Source organism: Telopea speciosissima, chromosome 8, assembly GCF_018873765.1.
Source record: "Telopea speciosissima isolate NSW1024214 ecotype Mountain lineage chromosome 8, Tspe_v1, whole genome shotgun sequence".
In the NCBI taxonomy this organism is placed as follows: Eukaryota; Viridiplantae; Streptophyta; class Magnoliopsida; order Proteales; family Proteaceae; genus Telopea; species Telopea speciosissima.
In genome coordinates, this window is record NC_057923.1 from 49,582,106 (window position 1) to 49,604,032 (window position 21,927).

Genomic DNA, 21,927 nt, shown 5'->3' on the forward strand with positions numbered 1-21,927 from the left:
GTGAAGAAAAAAAAAACAGCAAATAGAGTATGGCATTGGGTACAAAAGAAGCTTATAAAGCCATGGTAAAAGAATGGAACAGCAAGGTGGGAGCACAAGATGAAGAGGAACACAAAGATTGTGTAATATAACAAGAAAATCTGTGGCATTTACAAGATGGAAGAACAAAAGAAACCCTAGGTGGGTGGAAATGCAGATTTTTCAAGAGAGCTTACCTATTTGGAGTATAAGATGCAATAAACTTGAAGAAGATCTTTGGAATGGGGTGAGAAATACTTGAACACAATCTCCGGTCGATCCTAGAGCCACCACTCCTCCCAAATTTGAAGATAGAATGGGAGAAATGAGTCTCGGCTGGGGTTTAAAACCTGCTCGCGATTTTCTGGTCGATGTCCCGGTCGATTGCTTCATCGACCAGAGATGGGCAGAATGGTGAGAAATTGAAAATAAATGGGTTTGGGTGCCTATGGGCTGCATTTTTAGCAACCCACATATGCTCCTAACTCACCAAACCACGAAATAACGACACTAATTGTTTGGATACGTTCCTTAAGTACGAGAATATATCTTGTTGACCATGCTTTAACGACTAAGAACTGTATGATAAAATATTTTTTTTAGAACCTATTTTAGATGACTAATACCCGATTCTCCTGTAACAGGAATGGGCATGCTAACCGGGTGTGACCATCCATTAACAGCATGATCTGGGTTGTTAGGTTGAGGAGAAGGATAGCGAGGCTTGAAAGTATTAAAGTTAGGGTCAAAGAGGAATTGGAAAGGATACTTGAGCGAGCGGAAGTTTGCACGACTCCGTTTCTATTATTCTCTCACTTGTGACTATAAATAGAGCATCATGCTCTGATACCAAGCTTTGTCACACCCCGGAACCACTCCCTGGGAGGATCAGATGGCTAACCCGAATACCCAAAGTATTCAGACACCTCCAGGATCCAGATGCAGTATATACAAGTCACAAGCAACCAAAAGATTAAAATATATAACCCCTGTCTACAACCCAGCAAACCTCCGCTCACTCAAGTATCCTTTCCAATTCCTCTTTGGCCCTAACTTTAATACTTTCAAGCCTCGCTGTCCTTCTCCTCAACCTAACAACCCAGATCATGTTGTTAATGGATGCTCACACCCGGTTAGCATGCCCATTCCTGTTACAGGAGAATCGGGTATTAGTCATCTAAAATAGGTTCTAAAAAAAAAAAAATTATCATACAGTTCTTAGTCGTTAAAGCATGGCCAACAAGATATATTCTCGTACTTAAGGAACGTATCCAAACAACTAGTGTCGTTATTTCGTGTTTGGTGAGTTAGGAGCATATGTGGGGTGTTAAAAATGCTGCCCATAGGCACCCAAACCCATTTGTTTTCAGTTTCTCACCATTCTGCCCATCTCTGGTCGATGCAGCAATCGACCGGGACAGCGACCAGAGAATCGCGAGCAGGTTTTAAACCCCAGCTGAGACTCATTTCTCCCATTCTGTCTTCAAATTTGGAGGAGTGGTGGCTCTAGGATCGACTGGAGATTGTGTCCAAGCATTTCTCACCCCATTCCAAGGATCTTCTTCAAGTTTATTGCATCTTATACCCCAAATAGGTAAGCTCTCTTGAAAAATCTGCATTTCCACCCACCTAGGGTTTCTTTTGTTCTTCCATCTTGTAAATGCCACAGATTTTCTTGTTATATTACATAATCTTTGTGTTCCTCTTCATCTTGTGCTCCCACCTTGCTGTTGCATTCTTTTACCATGGCTTTATAAGCTTCTTTTGTACCCAATGCCATACTCTATTTGCTGTTTTTTTTTTCTTCACTGTTATGCTGCTGTGTTTTTTTTTTTAACCTATTTGTGCGATTTTCCTCATTCTATGGCTATAAAACCATGACTAAATCTTTGTTTGTTTAGTTAATAACCCAAACCCTCTTATGTGCATATGTTTACCTTCTTTCATTCTTGCAAAAATTCCTGATTTTTCCCCATCTTGTTTGCATATATGCCATTGCAAGAATCTCTAACTTTCCTCTACTAATTTGTTTGTTCATCATTTTTTTTTTTTACATGTCATTTTGCTTCTTGTAATAATTCCTAACCTCCCTCTACTATGTTGCTTGTTTATTGTTATTTTTTTTTTATAACCATTTATGTATGTTTGTGTAGTTACTAACTCATGGTTTATTACTTTTATAATCAGATTTTTTAACTGTTTGAATATATGTGTTTATTATATTTTTTTTAGCTATGTCTTCAAGAATCACTAGGAGTTCTCGTGTTAAGACTACCTCAAGTAAACGTACACGCCAAGAGACATCTCCATCATCACCAGATGAGGATTGGGATGAGGTTCTCCCTAACATATCAAAGGAAGAGGATGAAATAGAAGAGGAGGAAGAAGGAGAATTTGATGAGGTTTGGTTCTCAAACTACTCCAACTCGCAAAATGGGCAGCTTACCAGAACAAGAAGGTAGAGAATGGGAAAGATGTCAATATAAATGATCTGAAGAAGTTTAAAGTGTATGAAAGGTTTAATGCCTTGGGTTGGGCACCCATGTTGACCCTAGACCTGCCATGTTACCCAAACCTGGTTCGACACTTCTACTGCAACCTGGCGGTTTGTAATGATGATGAGAGTTTAGGTTTCCAGTTGAAGAGTCGAGTAAAGGGGTTTGACATCAGTTTATCGGTGCATCGGTTATCTGTTATTTTGGGAATTGTCCCAAATGGAACTAATTTCTATTGCAAGCCCAGGTTCAACTCCTCAGACATTATACCTTTAGCAACACATGAGAAGGTTTTCAAGGCTCTTACAGGAGGGAATCCAGCTCCAAAATTAGAGGTGGAATTCAAACCATCAGCTAGAATCTTAAGCCGAATAGTCCAATATAACATTTCTCCTAAGGGTGGAAACAGGAGTGGGGTTGCCATAGCGAGAGCCTATGTGACCTATTGCTTGTACTTGGCAGGTAGAGGTGGTCCACAGATCTGTCTGCCATACCTCATCTTGAAGACTATGCTGTATCATGCAAGGAACCCAGAGGATGGTAACCTACTATATGGAAGACTTTTATCTCAAGTGTTCCAACACTGCAGGGTTGACTTTACTGGGGAGCTGACAGGTAGAGAAGGGACTGAGCCAATCAACAGGGCTTCGTTGAAGAGGATGAAGATGTATAACTTGCCCGGAAGTGAGGATGAGGAAGAACTTGGTTATGGTGACACTGCTAGAGGTCACGTTGGGGCTTCATCATCACAGGGGCCATTACCTTCATCTGGAGCTTATGGATGGGAGGATGTGATAGCCCGCCTTGACAACTTGGGTACGGGGCTTACTGGCATATCTACTTGGATGGATCAGGGTTTTTCGAGCATTCGAGGAGATATATCTACTTTGAGCGGCAGGGTGGGCACTCTAGAGCTGAGATTTGACTATTGGGATACCCACATCGGATTTGACTCGCGTCCACCACCATCAGCACAGGATCCGCCTCAGGAGTGGACCTAGGCTTAGAACTTTCTAAGGATTTCACTTATGTTTTTATGTTTTATCTTCTTTCCTATATCAGTTGTATTTTCTGTTCTTATTTATCTTTATGAGGCAAACCATATAGCAGTTTATGCTCTTAGAAGTTATAATATATTATCAGCTTTTATTTATGGCTAGACTCCGTTTCTATTATTCCCTCGCTTGTGACTGTAAATAGAGCATCACGCTTTGATACCAAGCTTTGTCACACCCTGGAACCACCCCCTGGGAGGATCCGATGGCTGACCCGAATACCCGAAGTATTCAGACTCCTCCAGGATCCAGATGCAGTATATACAAGTCACAAACAACCAAAAGATTAAAATATACACAAACTTACATTGTCAGAGTGCGCAAAGTTGTACTATTTACTGACAGTTCCAGTTCACAAGTCCACCTACTGATCCCTACATTCGGTTACATTTTACACACACTTCCCAAAAGGAAAAGTAACCTACCTAGTATCTACAATGGATTTTCATCCATCAAAAGAATGTAAAGAATGTCAAAAAGAAAACAGAACAGCCAGTCTACATCTTTTGTCCCTACTCCCCAGGAATATCCTGATCGTCCGGATAATAGGGGTCACACCCCTCTCCATCTAAATCAGCTTGCATATCGTCACCATAACTCTCCGGCTCGAAACAATCCTCCCCTTCACCATGATATCCACCTGCAGGATCATCTAAAAGAAAAGGAGAAATTCCACAGGGGTGAGCTCCACCGAGCCCAGCAAGTAAAGGATAGACCACATACACACAAGCATGAAATTTAAATGTATGAGTTCAATTTTAATCTTAATTTCCACCTGACAAGCAATGCCTAAGTCACTAGGTCAATGCCACGCCAATAATTCGGGAAACAATCTCGGTTCCTTCCCATTTCCCCGAGACGTACCTCAATTGTTGTATGGGACCCACACCGGTCGTTAGTATTACATACCTCCCCGTGGGTAGACCCCGATAACCATAGCTTGGACCCCACCCCGACATGTACTCCTCGGGACAAGGGGCTATGATCACCCAACACCTGGACCCCTGCCAGTAAGGGTTGTAGCATTAAAGAATGACATCCCTAGCCATATGCAATATAAATGGCATAGTACGAGGTGTACAATGCTCCTGCATCCCATACTACGGCACACCATACCTCTTGTTTCCAAGCCGACTACGGCGTCTATTCTAACACAAGCATTCATATAGCATATCATTCCGCATCGCATCATTCACGTTCATAATTCATAAACAATTAAATCAATAAATATCATAAATAAGACAGGAATGTAAATATGCAAATGATTCCTCACAAATATATCTAAGAATGAAACAAACATTCTTGAAAACAATCAAAGCCTACCCCCACTTACTTTGTTATAATTGCGATTGTGATGTCGGGTTATGCTTCGTGTCGGTTGCCGGTACGATTTGACGATCGAAAGGTAAAGTCCTACGAATGTTTAATCACACACAGTGTTAGAAAGTGTCCAAACTCATGTGGAGTCCTAGGGTTACCCTAGGGTGAGGTTAGGTATAGTCCAAGATTCATTTAAGAGTGAGACAGCAACTCAGGTTGATGACGCAGTCGACCAGGACATCATCCTGAGATAGCAGTAGTAAAAGGGACTGAGACAACATTCTCTGGTTGATGATGCAGTCGACCAGGACATCCACCAGAGATGCAACAGCAGCCCAGAAATGCAGGAATTTATGGTTTCAATGGGGTTTTGGCTGGAATTCCACCCAATTAGTCAGGGGATGATGTTCACATGACCAATTCCATGAGGTGGACCCATTTCATGCTCCAATTACATGAGGAATTAGGGTTTTAAGGATGGGTACAAACATGGCTGTAATTCCTTGATTCCAAAACAGTATAGCAGCTTTCCATGGTTGAAACAAGAATTAAATGCCTTAATTCAATCATCAAGGCAGCGAAGAGGTTGGTAACAAGGCTGACATAGGGGTAGGGTTTGGGATTTGAACATATATGAGATAATTGTTTTAATTTCTGAAATTTCTAAACTAATTAGCTACAGAAATCAGTAGGTAATCCATATTCAGATTCTAATCTCAGAAATTGATCTAGTATAAGTAAAAGAAGTAATTAGAAAAGCAAGAATTTCATATGGTTTGATATCTTCATAAGGAGGAAATGAATCCAACAATGGATTCATCAATAAAGATCGAAAATTGATGACTTTCCCCTGTGATTCAGCAAGAGTTTGAGATGAAGAAGCAATCTAACATGATTAAAGGTGATAGAGATGATGAAGGTAAGGATTTTTACCTATGGATGAGGGCTCGGCCAAGATAGCAGTCCCCCATGGCCTTCCTTCCTCTTCTTCTACTTCTTCTTCTCCTTTCTATTCAATCGGTTAGATTTGAGGATAAATGACTAGAGTTTTAGATTTGTTTTTACCTTTATTTAATTAACTATTGTATTTGTTAGTCGGTTTGATTAGATGAGAATTGAATAGTTTGGGCTTTTGTTTTATATAACCAATTAAACAACTAATTATAATGTTTGTTGTTTAGTGGTTTGTTTGTAATAATTTATGTTTAAAGCCGACACTTACACAGGTAGTTAGATTAGTGGGCCCCATGTATCCAAAATGTTGGGGAAACATTCTAACTAAATATTTGGGACGTGGCGGCGAGATCCCCAACTCAAAACATTGGGTCTGGCACTTCCAGGACCAAAATCTACCATGACAGCAATCTCTAGTTGATGGAGTAATCAACCAGTGTTGGCTGTCCTTGTTATTTTTGTGCCTGGACGCCCGAGTATTGGTGCTTTTCACATACGAACACACACACAGACATATTTATAAAACTAAAAGTACCTTATACGCGGTTAGGGTTACTTATCACGAATTGTACATTCGTTTGTGGATCCCGCAACAACACGAGGGAGGTATCCGTCGTTTTATTGGTAGATGTCGTATTGACGCAAGGATTCCATCTTCCTCTTCTACCCGCTCGAACACCCAACCTACATTCCATAATGAACACGGTGCTATGACCTCGGGTTTCGGACCTACGTTCGGATTTGGGTTATAGGGGTCAGGTCGAAAATATGCCAAGCTGTAACATAAATACTAGAGATAATGGCAATAATAGAGAAGGCTAAGTGATAATGCATTTATATATAAAACCGAAGTTTGAGTTACATTGATAGATTCACACAGTAACCCAATACAAAAAGATACAAGATCTATATAAAGCTAGGTATACAAAAGTGTTTTATAAAACAAAGAGTGGGGAGATAGCCTTGTCTGTCAGGCACTTCAAGAGAATGCACAATCACCACACGAGCACGAGACATCGTGCTCCACATACAGCGAAGTATCAACTCCATGAGCACTAGGAGGGTCCTGAGCGGATGAAGCTCCCACAGAGACTCCAGCAGCAGAAGTAGTTTCATCTAAAAAATATAAGGATCCACAGGGGTGAGCTCCACTGAGCCCAGCAAGGGAAACACACAAGCATATGCAGATAGTCCATGATGAATGATCTAAGTTAAGCATGCTCCTAACATTCATACTAGGTCTCATGGGGTATAAGTGCTACTATAGTAAATGTGATATCCTCGGTCCCGGAAACACATAACCAGACGTCGGTTACCGGAGCGATACCAATCTACTATGGTGGGGACCCGGCAGCTCAGGCATTACACATCTGACGCTAACGAACCCCGAAATGCTAACCTTACTGTTTGTTCCCATTCCTGTAATATTCTTCGGATATGGGACAGTGAATGGCATTCCGGAATCATCCCTTCGGACCTACCACGGGTTAACCAACACCTCTCCCCTGTTGGTAAGGGCCATAGCACTGGGTTCATGCCAATCCTAACCATATGCATTCTAATATGATATCATATGTTTCAATAAGAGTAGTACATTAAAGCTGTCCAACAACATCATCATAAACCACAGTAATTCCAAGAACAAGTAATATGTGCAATGCAATATGAGAATGCATCCTAAATTATGCACATCTAATGCAAAGTATAAAAGCTAATAAAACTATATGACTTGAGTTATAAGATTGATGCATGGTATGGCAGTCATAATAAAATAGAAATTAATAACATAAACACTCCAAATTAAACTCATATTCCCTTACCTAAAGTTGGATGTGTATCCAAACTAACTTAGCTTCCAATCCCACAATAACAACTTAATAAATCTTCTCTCCTATGCAGGCCGATTGGTTCTTGTCAAGTCTGTTCTCCAAGCCTCCTACATCTACTGGTCGGGTATCTATGGCTTGCCTCAGTCCACCATTCAGTCTTTGGAGACCCTCATGGCTTCTTTCCTTTGGAAAGGCACTAATGCCACTAGATTCCTCCGGCCTATCAGCTGGAACTTGATTTGTCATCCTTTAGAGGAAGGAGGTTTGGGAATTAGAAGGATCAAAGATGTGAATTTTGCTGGCATTATTAAGCTTCTTTGGAAGATTGTTTCTAGGGCCAAAAGTATTTGGGTGGATTAGATATACTCAGGTCTTCTCCCCTCAGACTCTATTTGGTCGGTCCAAATACATTCAGATACTTCTTGGACTTGGCGCAAGATTCTTGAGAATAGAGTTCTGACTCTTGGATCTATATGTTCTCACATTGGTAATGGGAATACCACCTTGCTCTGGCTGGACCACTGGCATCCTATGGGCATTCTGCTTCACCAGGTTACCCCTAGAATGATTTATGACTCGGGGCTTCCTAGAAATGCTTTGGTGGCTGATATTCTAAATGAAGATGGATGGGACCCCCCTGACTCCACCTCCCCTACTCTTACTTCTATTTGGGCTCTCCTTCCTACAATTTCCAGAAGACCTTTCAACAGGGAAGACTGTGTCTCTTGGATGCCTAGCCCTTCGGGAAAGTTCAGCACTAAATCAGCTTGGGACTTTGCCAGAACTAGCCTTCCGCAAGCACCACATTCCAAGACATAGCTTCACGGTCTGGAGAGTCTTATCCAACTGCCTCCCAACGCAAGCTTTCCTCAGACACCGGCACATTATGGTCTCCCCCAACTGTGGCCTTCGTTGGAATGGGATTGAAGATACAAATCACCTCTTCTTTGGCTGCCCCTTCACTCGCTCTATCTGGAAGGGCATCCTTTCCAAATGCTGGCCGTCAAACAGGAGGATTCTTCCTTTTGATCGTGAGTGGATTTGGGTTGATATGACTTTTGGTGGCTCTACTATCTGTGATATGATTGGGAGATTGGCTTTCTCGGCAGCTATCAACCACATTTGGATGGAGAGAAATCTAAGGAAATGGACCTCCAAATCGAGATCTACCAACCAGATTTGGGATTTCATCTCTTTTGAAATCAAAACTAAAATTAGTTTAGCTGCTCCCTCTACTTGTATTGACACCCCAAGGAACAGACTCATTGTTGTATCTTGGGGCCTTTCTTCTATCACCCTTACGCCAGCGGGCTCCGCTGTTTGAGCCTTTTTTGCTGGTCCTTGTCTCTTGTTTCTTCCCTCCTATTTGAGGGCTGCTTTTAGTATTGAAATTTTTATTCACCCAAAAAAACAACTTAATAAACTGGCTGTACAGTCCTATATAACCATTAAACAGTATGCATTAATTATAGTGGAAGTCTAGGTCAATACCCCTAAGAAATAGATCAACAAAACACAACAGAGGGGCAGCCGGATTCAGGCTGCCACAGGAGCCGGACGTCCAACTGGATGCCTGCAACAGCATCCGGCTGGACTTCCAGAATTGGGGTTTTTACTCCTTAGGGCTGGATCTTTACATGCACAGACCCAATTTGGTAAAGGAGTGTACAGTTAAGTTAGATTCAGTGATTTGGGTTAATTTAACCCAATTACATGTCTCAAGATGGGGGTTTAACCAATTCCTATGCTAAGGTTTAATAAGGTTATAACCCTAATGGAAATTGAAGGAGAAAGAGAGGATTTAGGTCAAATACAGAATTAGGTTCAAGGGTCAACCTGAAATTGAAGATGGAGAAGACAATGGCAGCCCAAATTCCAACTTGTGGAAAAACTCCTAGCTCCAAGCTTCCAATTAGATCAAAGTTTCAAACCCTAGCTTCTTCTCTTCTCTTTTCTCTTCTTTCTCTCTTTGCCTTCCAAAGCTGAAATCGATTTGGTCTCTTTTAGATGGTAGGAAATGAAATAGGAACTAAGTAATGTATATATACTAAGCCTTAACTAAGGCTTGTTTGCCTAGTTTAAGTAAAATCAGTTTTGTAAAACAGTTTCTCTAATCTAATTTTACACAATTAATGTATAATTACTTATATTTAAGTTACCTATTTGATGTCATATGACATAATTAAGAAGGGTCAGCTAAGGTAGGCTATGGGGAATTGAATTCCACACTAGGGGCATGGGTCCCACAAGTGGAAAATACCATTCTGCCCCTGTATATTAATTAAGCAATATATTATATATATATACGTAAGAATGGATTAATACTTACAAATCAGTCTAAGAAATGGAGAGTTTCTACATGTGTGCATCCAAGCATGTCTGACACATGTAGCTCAGATGCAGACAGCCTGCAGAATCCTCAGAGCCAAGAATGGCTTGCTGTGATGACTCCCTGGAATCCTCCATAGGTGAGTTAGAGAATTGATCTACATCCTCCACCGATGCAGCCTATTGCATCGAGGCAACCATCGCCACAGAACTAGAACCTGAAATCATACTAGTTCCAAAGTTCAAATTTATACCCGGATTTCACAGAGTGACTATTTTTTCAATTTAAACATTTACATGTGTTCACATAGCCAAAAATAGGGTTTCCATGAAGTTTTAGGTCTTAACTTGGCCTAAAACCTACCAAAATGACCTATCGAAACATTGCAGCGAAAATACAATATTTCGAACGAAATTTCGGATATTTCGATCAGACCGAAATACCGAAACGAAACGAGATTTTAAACCTTGCTCACAAGGCAACACTCAACAGAGCAGGGCAGCAGCAACAGCAATGGCAGCAAACAAGAGTTTTCTTTTTATTAATCAAATTCGTGTTCAATGCTTTTCCCCCTTACAACCTTATAAAAAAGACTCAAAAGTAGACTCCTACACTAAAAAGGAAAGGCCTAACCTATTATGTAACTTAAACTGACTAGGAAATTGAAATAGACTCAAAATAGAGTCCTAATCCAGCCCAACTAAAAATTAAAAGGAAACTACTAAAATCACTTAAATTGAACTACTGGTTCAAACCAGCTTTGGACCGGTTCAATTTAAAACATTAAAAACATGAAAATAAAACTAAGTATAGGACTAAAACATCTAATCCCGTATGCAATCTAATGACCCATATTTTAGGCCCATAAAAGTGGCCTATTACATAGAAAACCCATGGGATCAAAGGCCCAACATGTATATAACCCAACCCTAGACTTATTCCTAATAAAAGAAGCCCAGTTTGGTGATAAATCTACATCAGATGGATTGATAAGAATAAATCAACTATGTTGTGAGACTGTGAATTGTACATATGAACATTAATTGAGAGGAAATGTATAAAACCTAAAGGATGAGATAATGGAAAATAGATTAAGTATAAGAAATTACATAGGATTTCTGATCTTTTACATAGTGCTTGCATTCTGGATTTTGAGTATTTTAAATCCTGTTTTTTTTTTTTTTTTGGGGGGGGGGGGGTGGATATACAACAGAAAATAGAGATACGCATAACACAGAAATTCCAAAGGAAGCGCTACTCCAGGAATGGCAATGAATACCCTGAGACCCACACATCCTGGTATACAACTTGCCTATCAAGCTCATCTGCCTGACCTAAGCCTCGAGATGAATGAGCAGTTGATCTGGGAAGCCAGGATCTTATGAGCCAGCCTCCAGGATCCCTCTATGCTGATCCATGTCCAGACTACAATGAAAGCTTATCACTCTCCACAATGATGTCATAAAAGAATAATTATCACCTCTAATTCGCAGGCACCTCCAATTCCTCCAATTCCTCTAATAGGGGGAGTGGACCCTACCTTGGGCAGTGTTTTCGGGCAGGGGGTAGGGTGGTCATTCCCACCCCCATGTGAGGAATTGGGGGGGGGGGGGGCAGCGAATTGGAGGGGACAACGATTCGTCATGAAAACCTTCTGTCAATTCAAACTACTGCTCTGGCCTGAGAGAATGGAGCTCTGCTCTCAATTTAACTTTATAGCAAAGTAAAAGCTCAAAACATGTTTGATACAGCAGATGGATTTATTATTACTTGGCTCACTCTTCGAAGAATTTATAAATAAAATGTTCTCAAATTCCTCCCCCCTCCCCCCCAAAATAAATAAATAAATATATATATATATATATATATATATATATAGAGAGAGAGAGAGAGAGAGAGAGAGAGAGAGAGATTAGGATTACAATAATTCTAAGTTGTTAGACAGCTTATTATAGGGTATGTGCGGCTGTGCCCCATCATTGTTTAAAGACAACTAGTATGAAAGCCAATGGACCATCTTGCAGTGTCAGGAGATGGCCATGGGCAGAGGCGCAACGATGGGACAGCTTATATACAAGCCCATGGTTTATCCATATCCAGTTCCTGGTAAAAGCCTGTGAAGTTTGATTTAATACTTCTTGCAGGTAGCTTCTAGAGGGTTAATCTTCTATTGATGCTTCATCTGAACTAGTAATGCAACTACTAATGAACATTAAGGAAACCAACATGCAGATCCACTCTTCTTTTAAGACAGCAAGGAGGCAATTTGTTCACTGGGCAAGTTAAGGTCTTAAGGAAGACCTACTTTTTTCAGAAAGTATAAGTTTTGAAGACAAATTTTCAGTTTGGACTCTACGGCCAGCATAGTTGTCAAAGCGTCGCCTAGGCGCTGCTTAGGTTTCCAGGCGGAAAATCTGGGCCAAGGCAAGCTTCGCCTTATTGCCCAAGGCGCTTTGGTGTCAACAGCACATGCTCACTCCTCCGACTCAACTCCCCCACCTCCGATAAGAAGGAAACAACAACAGAAACACTGCCATTTCCACCGCCAGTGCCATATTAGCAGCGTAATAAATATAAGACGATGAAGATGGAAGGAGAAAGAATAAAGAGATTGAAGAAATAGTAGAGCAGTGGAAGCCACAACAATTGTCGCCGATGAAGAGAAGTCACAGCAGCCATTGCCACACCATCATCACCACCATAAAAGAAAAGAAGAAGAATGAAGAGAAGCTCGTCGAGAACAGGCCGCCACAAAGTCGTGATTCTTTCGACGTTGTGCATAGAGCATGTTTCCGGGAGGATGAATGGTTTTTGCTCCGCTATTCCCCTTGGCCCTCTAGTCCCTGCTTCCAGAATCTGTCGACATCCCTCCAACTCCCCCCCTTCTTTAATATGATATCTGTTTATCTTATTTTATATATTAATTCCCTTAACCGCCCTTCTTTTATTAGTATTTGTGGCAGAATCCATCAAGAATGTTCTCAATTCCCTCTTTCTATAATAACATATTTGTTTTATCTTATTTTAATATTCTATTTTATTATAACCAAAAGGAACATGAGTTAAAAATTAATGCATAAGTAAAGCTTCCAAAGTCTTTCTGGATATTTTAAGATTGAGATGATGACAAATCTTATGAGAATACATTAAAAAATACTAAAGCCTTAGGCAAGCGCCTTGTTGCCTAAGTGCTTAGCTGGCCCTTGAACGCCCTGGATCACCTAGTGTTTTGACAACTATGACAGCCAGTCACACGAATTGTGCTGATTGAGCAAGTGGAATTTTTTTTTTATTATTGTACCCTCTTAAAAATAATAACTGGCATTTGATTAAATTAGTGCCCAGTAACTAGTTGGCCCTGTGAATAATTGCAAGGGTTCCAAATAGGTCACAATGGATAAAAAAGGGTGAGAGGGAGAATTGGGGGTGAGATTATGAAACATGGGTGGGGGCATAGTTGTGTAGGTGTCACCTAGGCACCGCTTAGCTGTCCAAGCTCTTTCTCTGGCCCAAGGCGACAGCGCACTTTGTTTACACTTCACGAGTTTACGTTGATTTATGTGTATTGCTTTGTTTTTCGATGAATATACTTATATTATATTCTATACTTTTGTCTATTTTATGTTGATTTTTTCATATTAGGTCATTACTAGCATAATTATATCATATTTCATTGATATGGCTTCTATTTTGCAGATAAGCTATAATTATATAAAACTATCATTGCTATATAACATATAGCCATATATTGCATGCCTAGGGTGCCTAGGTACGCACTCCCTCCAACGCCTTGGGTCTCCTATTCACCTTGACAACTATGGGTGGGGAATCAAAGTTTACTAGAATAGCCTTCAAAAATATTCTTTTAACACATATCTAATGGGTGATACTATCAACTAAATTGGATGACGGTGCTACTGTCACTTTGGAGTCTAAGGTCAGTATGTCATAGTGGTTTGGTTTACGATATATACCCATTTTTAACAGAATTGGACTGTTGATATTTAAATGTATCTGAATTGTTCCAGCACTGTACATTTCCTGGTCATTGAGTTGCTAACTGTGAAGCTTGGGTGTCGATTTTATAATTCATTTAAAGGTTAGTACTTAGGAATTTACATTTATGAATATAATGAATTAGGGGACATTGTCATTAAGCATGTTTATTGTGATGGGAGCTGCCCCATATGATATTTCTGAGATTTGAGTGTTGTATACTATCCGCCACCTGTCCTTCCTCTTAATACTGAGTCTTCAGTTTAATAAAATTCGACTTTGCTGACCAAAAAGAGAAAAAAAAAAAAAAGGCATGTTTATTGTGACTTAATGCTTACTGTTATATTATAAACCTTTTATTACTTTTACAAGTCCTTTTGCTTTCTCTGAAATTGTAGCTGAAGGAGATGAATATCAGGTGTTCCGGAAAGAGTCAAGTCAGCACTGGGATTCAATGAAATCCTGCTATCAGAAAGTAAGATGTTTTTAATGCATCAATTGAGTATTATGTTCACCCTGGTTGGATGTTTAAGGTTAAGTGAGTATTCTTGCTTAGTAACATTCATGTAAAAATTATATTCAGGCTGCAACAGCGTATTCAAGGGGAGAAAGGAGTTATGCAGCTTTACTTTCAGAACAGGTATGAGTTCTCCCCACCTGAGAATTATATGTTCACACACTCACTTACAGTGGGAGAAAGGTTAAACTCAACTCAAGTCAACGCAACACAGACTTATCCCAACTAGTGGGGTTGGCTACATGGATTCTTTTTCTCCAATCAGCTCTATTCATTACTTGTTACTAGTCTTGAGCTATGCATGGTTTTCCTCACCACTTATCCTACAGTCATTTTGGCCTGCCCCTTGCTCTTTTAGCTATTTCAATCTAATGAGTCAAATCACCCCTATATATTGGAGCATTCAAAGGCCTCCGTTACACATGTCCATGCCACCTCAAACTACTTTCTCACAACTTAGCATGTATAGGAGCTACTCCTAAATTAGCTCTAATTTGTTCATTCCTTATTTCATCGTTTCTAGTTTTACCACTCATTCACCTCAACATCCTCATTTCAGCTACAATAAGTTGTTTATATGTTGTTTTTTTTTAATGCCCAACACTCAAGCTCCATGCATATTTGCTGGTTGTACAGCTGTCTTCTAAAATTTCCTTTGAGTTTTAAAGGAATATGTCAATTACAAAACAATCCAGACACATCCCTCCATTTCATCTACCCTATTCTAATTCTTTTTTGCAACGGCATCCTCTATTTTTCCTTTTTTATTTATGGTTGAACCTAGGTACCTAAAATTTTCACTTTATGGTATCTCCCTATCATTATTTTTCACCCTCCATTTTCAGTCCTATTGTTACTAAAGTTACACACCATATACTCTGTTTTGGTTCTACTTAACTTATCTTAAACCTTTTGATTCTACGGTTGATCTCTTTAATTCCAATTTCACATTTGTCTCTGCTTTTGGTTCATCCTCCAAAACAATATCATCAGCAAAAAACATATGCCAAGGGATCTGATCTTGAACGACTCTAGTCAGCTCATCTATGATTAGTGCACACAAATACTGGCTTAAAGCTGATCCTCGATGTAATCTTATCATAATGTAGAGTTCACTGTCATAAGCTGTCCATATATTTACTCGAAACACTCTTCTTCTCTAACACTTGCCAAATTAATTCTCTAGAAACTCTGTCATAAGCTTTTTCTAAGTCAATAGAGACTATCTAGAGATCCTTCTTACAAAGGGCGAAGGTTTTCTACAATCTACATGGACCGTTCAGGCCTACCTACATGAACCCTTTCCTATCCACATGGATAATATGCTCTATCACAACCGTTCCCTTAACTAGGAGTTATTCTGGACTTGCTACTTCTGCATGTTGTTTGCCTTGGAATAACCAGAGTCTTCAAATGTAAAGATTTTAGATTTAACACTCACTATTGGTTGCGTGGCCATGAACTATTGGCTGAAATGTACCATGAAGGTGAAGGTTGACGTGGCTAAATGTGTAGACATATATGTAAGATGTTTGAGCTCAGAAATATTCTATACACTTCATCCCAGAAGTGTTCTATACACTTAAGCCGTTCAGCCATTCAACAATTTGTGGATGGTCCATAGGCCAGAAAACCATATAAGTTGAGTGGTTTTTGATTGACATACTTAAGAAGATGTTCTGTCTGTTGTTTTGGCACAAAGTGCATCGAACTTTTTCATTGTCCGAGTAGTGCTCTTTCGGCCATTACTCATCTGAGATCCAACCCATGCAATGGAAAGCCCAGTTCAGTTGATTGGCACTGAGTCAAAATTTGAGTTTACTGTGGATATCAAATGCTTTATCCAATTAGATTGATTACATGGCTTATGTTGCATTTGTTTAGGGGAAAGTTCACAACAAAATGGCTCTGGAGGCAGATGAAAAGGCTAGCCGGGAAATATTTGAAGCCAGGTTGGTGCACTGTTAAATAAATTGAATTTTTCCTCGTTTTCTTCATTTTTTGGTGAAAGGGTGATAGCAGGCTTTACTTATTTGCAGGAACAAGAAAATAGAAAATGTGGTAACAATTGATTTGCATGGGCAACATGTCAAACAAGCAATTAAGCTTTTAAAGGTCCACCTCCTCCTGTTTACAGCATACATACCCTGTAAGCGTTGAGTGCTCCCAATCTTTATCTTTACCCCCATCCCTTTTTTTCTGGTGCATTGCCATTACCTAGTAAGCACTACGTCCTTTAACTGAGTATTTGCTTTGTACTTCTTTGTTCAGCCATTCTTTTTCTCAGGGTTATCACTGGATGTGGGACCCATGGTGTTGGGAAGGGGAAACTAAAACAATCGGTAAAAGCTTCTTTACTTCTCATGGCTGCATTTTGGTCCTAATTTGGTAACATCAATGAATCAGCAAGAAAAAAAGACTTAATAGTAATAGAATGTACATTATGTTGGATCTAAATCTAATTACATAAACTTTTGGGCAACCTGCACCGAATTAAATTTTAGAGACATGATGTACACTGTTGACTCTACTTTGCTAGGCCACCAACTTTTACATGTGTTGCAGGTCATAAGCCTTGTAGAGAAGGAAGGAATTAAATGGAGTGAAGAGAACCGAGGAACGTTGTTGATCAAACTAGATAGGCAGAAAGAGTTGAGTTTTATCATGGAGTCCGACAGTGATTGAGGATTAAACAAGCAGATCTGCAGACTTTTCTGACTTGAGGAAGTCTTATAAGAATCACTGGAATTATGTCAACCTGTTGGAGAAATTTTCAACTCCAACCTAGAAAACTAAGCTTGGTTTTCTGCTTCTCAACCATTTAACTTAGAACTCCAGTTAGATTGTGGCATAACTGTAGCTAGGATTAAGTTGTCTTTAGTGTCCAATGCCATTCTAGGAGAATGTTTATGTGAACTCAATTTGTAATAGTTATACACTCTTGGTAGGTGAAGTTTGGACTTAACCATTGACCCATTGTGAGTCATTTTATGACATGTAAGGATGTACAATTGTGAGTCATTTTATGACATGTAACTATGTAAGGATGTAAAATTGTAGAATCATGTGTAATTTATACATTAGTTTGGTTCATGATGGATCAGAGAATAAGATATTCGTCATCGTCGAATTAGTTCAGGACATTTGGATGGCTGGTAATCAAATCATTCTTTGATTATCAGATATTGGTGATTTTTTTATTTTGACATATTTGATTGTTAGATTCCAGCAAAAAACTTTCTTAGTCTCCATCTATCATCTTAGGAAAGTTTAAATGATTGTTTACTCATTAATTATCAAAGGCAAGACTAAATTTCTCTATTAAGCCTTCATCTTTCAAAACAAACAAACATTAGTGAAGGATGGCAATAGGGGTAAGGCTGCGTACATTAGACCTTCGCTAGACCCTGCTAAACACGGGAGCCTTGTGCATTGGGTACGATATTTTTTTTACCTTTCAAAACAAACAAACATTAGCGAAGGATGGCGATCGAGCAGGAAATGTAATAATTTCTACCAACGTTTAATCTGACCTTATATAATATTGGCAGATCCAAAGCTGTAATTATTGGGGTTGCGATGTCTTGTATTCTATCGCTTGCATTTGTGGGCTGATTTTAAAGGAAGGATCATTATTGGCTATGTGCAGCTCAACTTCATCGCAACCCAACTCGATATGCTGTCAAAGAAGGCTGCTTCTGTTTTTCTTGTTCTGTTTGTTTTCAGATAAAATTTACATAAGAAAATTTTGATTAAACAAAAATTACTGATTTCTTAAAAAAAAAAATTTATATGCCGTTTACCTAATAACAAAGACTTTAAGTTTCTTTCTCCAAGGGGGAGAGTTCATGTTACTGCATGGAAAAGATTCTCGAAAGCCGTCGAAATGATCTCACTGCTCTTCAATGTATGATATTGTTTTGTTGCACTTCATTGGTACACTCCCCTATCCTGTTTGCATAGAATGTTGTTACTTAATTCATATCAGCATGAATAAATTCCTCTGAAGTAACCTACACACTTGATTCTATAAAAAACAATGGTACAAGGCTAGAGGTCAAAGGAGGCCCAAACTAGTGGGGTTTAATAATCATGATCCGGGATGAACTCGTTCAAAGCCAATTTCAATCTGATCCAACCATGGTTTGAGGAATCGGTATCGGATCGGTCAATCCAGCCGACTCATATCAATATTGGCGGAGACCGTTACCAATTACTAAAACCTTGGGTCCAATTGGTTCTATGCTAGTTTGTGGTAAAATAGATTCGGCTCAAGGATTGGGAATCAACCCAAAAAATCGGTCTAATTCAAAAAATGATTAGGAATTCGCCAATTCAGCCACTCCATTCTGATTCAGGCAGCAACGATTAGTACTGGTAGAAAATGAGACGATAATTCGGTATCAACTTCTACCAAAAAAAAAAAAAAGGTAAATTACATGTCACCCCTTGGTTTTCAAACGAAACTCAGATCACCCTTGGCTTTTGAAAAAACTCAAATCGCTCCCTCTACAGTAACGGTGTTATTCTACTGTTAGTTATTGGTGTGAAAGGACTATTTTACCCTTGTACTAAAACATTAGAATTAAATTTATAATACTATCCTTCCTTCATCTTCAACATTGGTCAAGGGTAGTTTAGGGATTTTAATTTATTTAACTGGCTGACATCATTACTTAACTACATTAAACTAATAGTAGGGACTAATTTGTCATATTGGGGTCTAAACAAGAGAGTGATTTGAGTTTTTTCAAAAACCAAAGGGTGATATGAGTTTCGTTAAAAAACTAGAGAATGACGTGTAATTTACCCCAAAAATAAAAGAGGTCATGAGTTCAAACCACCTTGGGGTCTATCCTGGTAATATAATATATAAGTTCTTTATTCAAAAAAAAAAAAAAAAAAAAAATCATCGGTATCAACCGGATCCAAATTCCAGATTCCTTTTTTTTTTTTTCAAACACGAGGCCCATACGTGTCACTTGGATGTGGATTTTGCTTTCAATTTCTTTTCAGCCGTTAATTTGGTATCCAATGGGACTCACCTACACAAGTCATTAGATCGGAATTCGGATATGGAGTTTCCACCACAAACAAAAAGGTATCCTCCACCCATCCTTTATTGCCTGGTGTCCACAACCACACGCATAGTACATAAATCAATAGCGTAAGCCGTACGTGTTCCTTCATCCATCCACGTGGATAGACCAAACCAATCAACGGTATCTAAAGGGAGAAGGTGGGTCCCAACACTCCAACTCCCCACAACACGTGCTGTGTAGGTCAGATCGTGTCTGGCAATATCTAGTCTAAGTTTCCGATGCCTTTGTGGTCTCCCGTGAATCTTCACGTGCGTGAGCGTACGTAAACGATTCACAATCGTTCAGATAGATTATTATTACAGATTAGATTCTATCTGAACGGATGTGAGTCGTTCACGTACGTGAAGATTCCCCGCTCACCTTCTCTGGAAGATATTTTTCATTTTCAATTGTTACTTTTCAGGCCCCAACTCCCCTACCGTCCAATAAAAAAGCAGAAATAAATTTCAAAACCAAAAAGAAAGATCTCACTACGTCTTCTCAGTTCGGTTCTCCTCTGCAACATTCCAGAGAGAGAGTGATCGATACAGAGCTGCTCATGAATGACAACGATGGATTCTTTCTCTGCCGCAGAATCGAGCATGAACGATAGCTCCTCTGATCAACAACTCCCTCAGCAAAACAACCTAAATCTCCAGAACAATATTTACGGCGGAACTAACAAACGCCGCCGTCGGGGTGCTGGTGATGGGATTCAAGATGATGGAAAAGATAACATCGAAAATGATGTCGGGGAAGGTGATGTAGAAGTGTGGAAGACGTTCAGTGAGAGTTTCAGAAAAATCCAGTCGGTGTTGGATCAGAATCGTCTTTTGATTCAACAGGTTAATGAGAATCACCAGTCAAAGATCCCGGATAACCTAGCCAAGAATGTCGGTTTGATTCGGGAGATTAATGGAAATATCTCTAAGGTTGTCTCTCTCTACTCTAATCTCTCCTCCAACTTCTCCAGCATTTTCCATCAGCGCCGTGGGATCGCTGCCAAGAGTAACGGCACAGACATCGTCAGCAACCGCAAGGGAGAGAGCGTGGAGGCTTGAAATCGATAATTATCAGTACTTCTGATTTATCCACAGTGTTTGTTGCATAGTTGGTCTGGTTAAGCTTTTATCAGTTATTTGTGGGTGTCTCTCCTTAACTACGTCTGTCTGTCTGGTTTGTTTCGTTGGTATGGTTAGTCTTTGTAGAACAAAGGTATGATTCAATGTTCATTTTAAGGCGTCAGTGGGTCTGAGTCTTGCTTTGATTACTAGTTGTGTTCTTGTAGTCGTCAGTGTCGTGGTGGGATTGCTTAAGATGCTTATGTGATACTCCTTATGTTTTGTCTTTTAAGGACGATGGCTGCGGGATGACTCTCTCTCTCTTTTCCACCCCCAGATGTGATGAGGTATTCGTGTTCTGTTATCTTATTTACGTTGCTTTCTGCTTATCATGGAGAACTCTGATGGGGTTTAGAAGGTTGAGTTTAAATAATCTCTGATATAACACTACACTCTTTAGCAACAGAGAACTAGGTGAATTGTCGCTCTTGGAAGTACTTCTGAATTTCTGATGGTGGTTGCCTTTAGTTTCTTTATTGGTTGTGGGAGATATGAATAGGGACATCTGTTCGTGTCAGATTGGTTAATCTAGTTGGTGGATTTGAAAGCCACATAGGGACTTGTTTGATTGTGCTTAACAATAAATACATCCCTTAAATTATGGCTTCCATAATCTAGTGGATCAACCTGATATTTGATGGTTGTCCAATGGATAATGCTGGTATGGCTCTAAGAAGTTTATTTTCCAGTGTTATGTGGACTGGAACTGGATGCTTTAATAGGATCTATAGGCTATTGTAATCTAGAGATAATCAGGTTGGCTACTGGCTAGCATCAAATTAGATAAGATCATTACAAATTAGCTAGATTTCTAGGTTGGCCTCTGGATAGGCATCTGAATTTTGGTAACCCAGTTGTCTTTTTGACAGATATCTTAGGAGTTCAGCAACATTTACTAGGAAAAATATCTCGTCCAGTGGTGTCATTACCTTGGTTTTTGTTATCCATCTAAAATCTTCCTGTATACTTGGCTACTTGCCATTGGTTTTCAGGTTCCCACAGATCACCAATAACTGGAGAGGAGATCTTGCACTGTTTTTTTTCAAGAAAGGAACACTGCTTTCAGTGGTAACTGCCATGAGATTCTCAATGGAAATTAATAGTTTGTGACATAACTGATGAAAGCTAATTATGGAAACTAATATATTGGGATAAACAAATAGTCTTGCTTGGATTCCCCTGGAAGAGAATTAGTTGAGTACTCTTGTGGCT

The 21,927-nt window shown here is 39.5% G+C and overlaps 2 protein-coding genes across 5 annotated transcripts in view; both read left to right on the forward strand.

Moving 5' to 3' along the window:
* The window catches only part of LOC122671293 (SMR domain-containing protein At5g58720), a 35,455-nt gene extending 17,974 nt beyond the window's left edge, over window positions 1–17,481 (forward strand). For all 3 annotated transcript variants that reach the window (XM_043868421.1, XM_043868419.1, XM_043868420.1), the window contains 6 exons: window positions 14,395–14,471; window positions 14,580–14,636; window positions 16,398–16,465; window positions 16,553–16,662; window positions 16,785–16,855; window positions 17,079–17,481. In XM_043868421.1, the coding sequence (XP_043724356.1) occupies window positions 14,395–14,471; window positions 14,580–14,636; window positions 16,398–16,465; window positions 16,553–16,662; window positions 16,785–16,855; window positions 17,079–17,198 (503 nt within the window). In that variant the 3' untranslated portion in view covers window positions 17,199–17,481. The remainder of the gene's footprint in view (window positions 1–14,394; window positions 14,472–14,579; window positions 14,637–16,397; window positions 16,466–16,552; window positions 16,663–16,784; window positions 16,856–17,078) is intronic.
* LOC122671294 (protein EARLY FLOWERING 4) lies at window positions 12,256–21,019 on the forward strand. 2 transcript variants are annotated; one of them, XR_006334331.1, is made up of 4 exons: window positions 12,256–12,265; window positions 18,572–18,578; window positions 20,139–20,809; window positions 20,949–21,019. XR_006334331.1 is itself a non-coding variant. In XM_043868422.1 (3 exons), exon 3 carries the CDS (start codon window positions 20,158–20,160, stop codon window positions 20,653–20,655), a length of 498 nt encoding a protein of 165 aa, XP_043724357.1. In that variant the 5' UTR covers window positions 12,256–12,265; window positions 18,572–18,578; window positions 20,139–20,157; the 3' UTR covers window positions 20,656–21,019. The 2 variants fall into 2 exon arrangements, 1 of the variants encoding a protein (XP_043724357.1); XM_043868422.1 differs by having other exon boundaries at window positions 20,139–21,019.
* The last annotated feature ends 908 nt before the right edge of the window (window positions 21,020–21,927 follow it).

What these genes read in the sequence shown, in the direction of transcription:
- LOC122671294 (XM_043868422.1), top strand. Translation starts at nt 20,158, where the DNA reads ATGACAACGATGGATTCTTTCTCTGCCGCAGAATCGAGCATGAACGAT.